We start from the raw sequence: 1,009 nt of genomic DNA, 5'->3' as shown, positions 1-1,009 counted from the left end.
TCTATTCTACATGGAATAGAAGTCTTTAAAGCTGCTGATTGTTCTCCTTTAATCAATCATCTTTATTGATTCATCTCTTCCTCTGCATGTTCTGTTCTTCCTTAGAGTGTAAAGGAGACTCAGTGACGCAGACAGAAGGACATGTTGCTGCTGCTAGAGGAGAATGTGTGACTCTGGGATGTATTTTTACAACAAGCTATACAGGTTATACCTTGTTCTGGTATAAATTAGAAGAAAACAGCTTTCCGAAGTACATGCTAAAGCAACTTTCTTCAACCAAGGAAAAAGCTCCAGATTTTAACCACATCAGATTCAATGCTGACCTTGACAGTGACAAGAAATCCTTCAATCTGACGATCCAGGATCTCCGTCTGTCAGACTCTGCTGTGTACTACTGTGCTCTGCAGCCCACAGTGACAGGAAACACCAGAACTCTGTACAAGAACCTGCAGAGCAAAGACAACACGGCACCCAACAATATCCACCAGAGAGCCTTACAGTCTATGAGATTTAGTCAGGTTATTATACTGAAACCAAACATCATTTCTAATTTGTGAACAACTTTAGATCAACAAAACATTCCAAGGAATAACAACATGCTTGTTTTAACAAGCAACAAAATTAGAAAACATAAAGTTGAACAAGAATTCATTTATGGGTCATTGTCTTTTCGCTCATCTGAAATACACACATGTTACTGTAAATTTATGAATTGTGAAGCAAAAAAAAAACTCATTGGAAGGAATATACTGCTTAGAATGCCAAGCTGGGATGATGCAAGACAGTTATGTTATTTTCTTGCTGCATTGGGTAACCTTATATATAGATTTATGTGGAAAGTATGCATCTGTACAAATTAAATCATCCTGTTACAGATAGACCCAGGAGGAAAGTCAGTCAGATTTTAGCCCTGAGTGTGGAACCATTGGCTCTCCAGTCTTTTAGTAAATTTGTTATTGAAATTTTATTCCACGTTATTTACTTGTATTTTAACTTTAATTTAATTTTT

The 1,009-nt window shown here is 36.6% G+C and overlaps 1 gene segment (V, D, J or C); it reads left to right on the top strand.

Annotated features, from left to right (window-relative positions):
- Positions 1 to 105: 105 nt before the first annotated feature.
- On the top strand, positions 106 to 557 carry LOC107102578 (the record flags this gene model as incomplete). The annotated part of the segment is given in 1 exon segment: positions 106 to 557. A coding segment is annotated over 1 exon segment (452 nt), but the record flags the coding sequence as incomplete, so codon positions are not given.
- Between the last annotated feature and the right edge of the window lie 452 nt (positions 558 to 1,009).

This window comes from Cyprinodon variegatus, unplaced genomic scaffold, assembly GCF_000732505.1.
Source record: "Cyprinodon variegatus isolate N-32 unplaced genomic scaffold, C_variegatus-1.0 Scaffold1276, whole genome shotgun sequence".
NCBI classification, from domain to species: Eukaryota; Metazoa; Chordata; class Actinopteri; order Cyprinodontiformes; family Cyprinodontidae; genus Cyprinodon; species Cyprinodon variegatus.
Note: the sequence above shows the minus strand (reverse complement) of the source record. Positions and strands in the feature narration are given on the sequence as shown.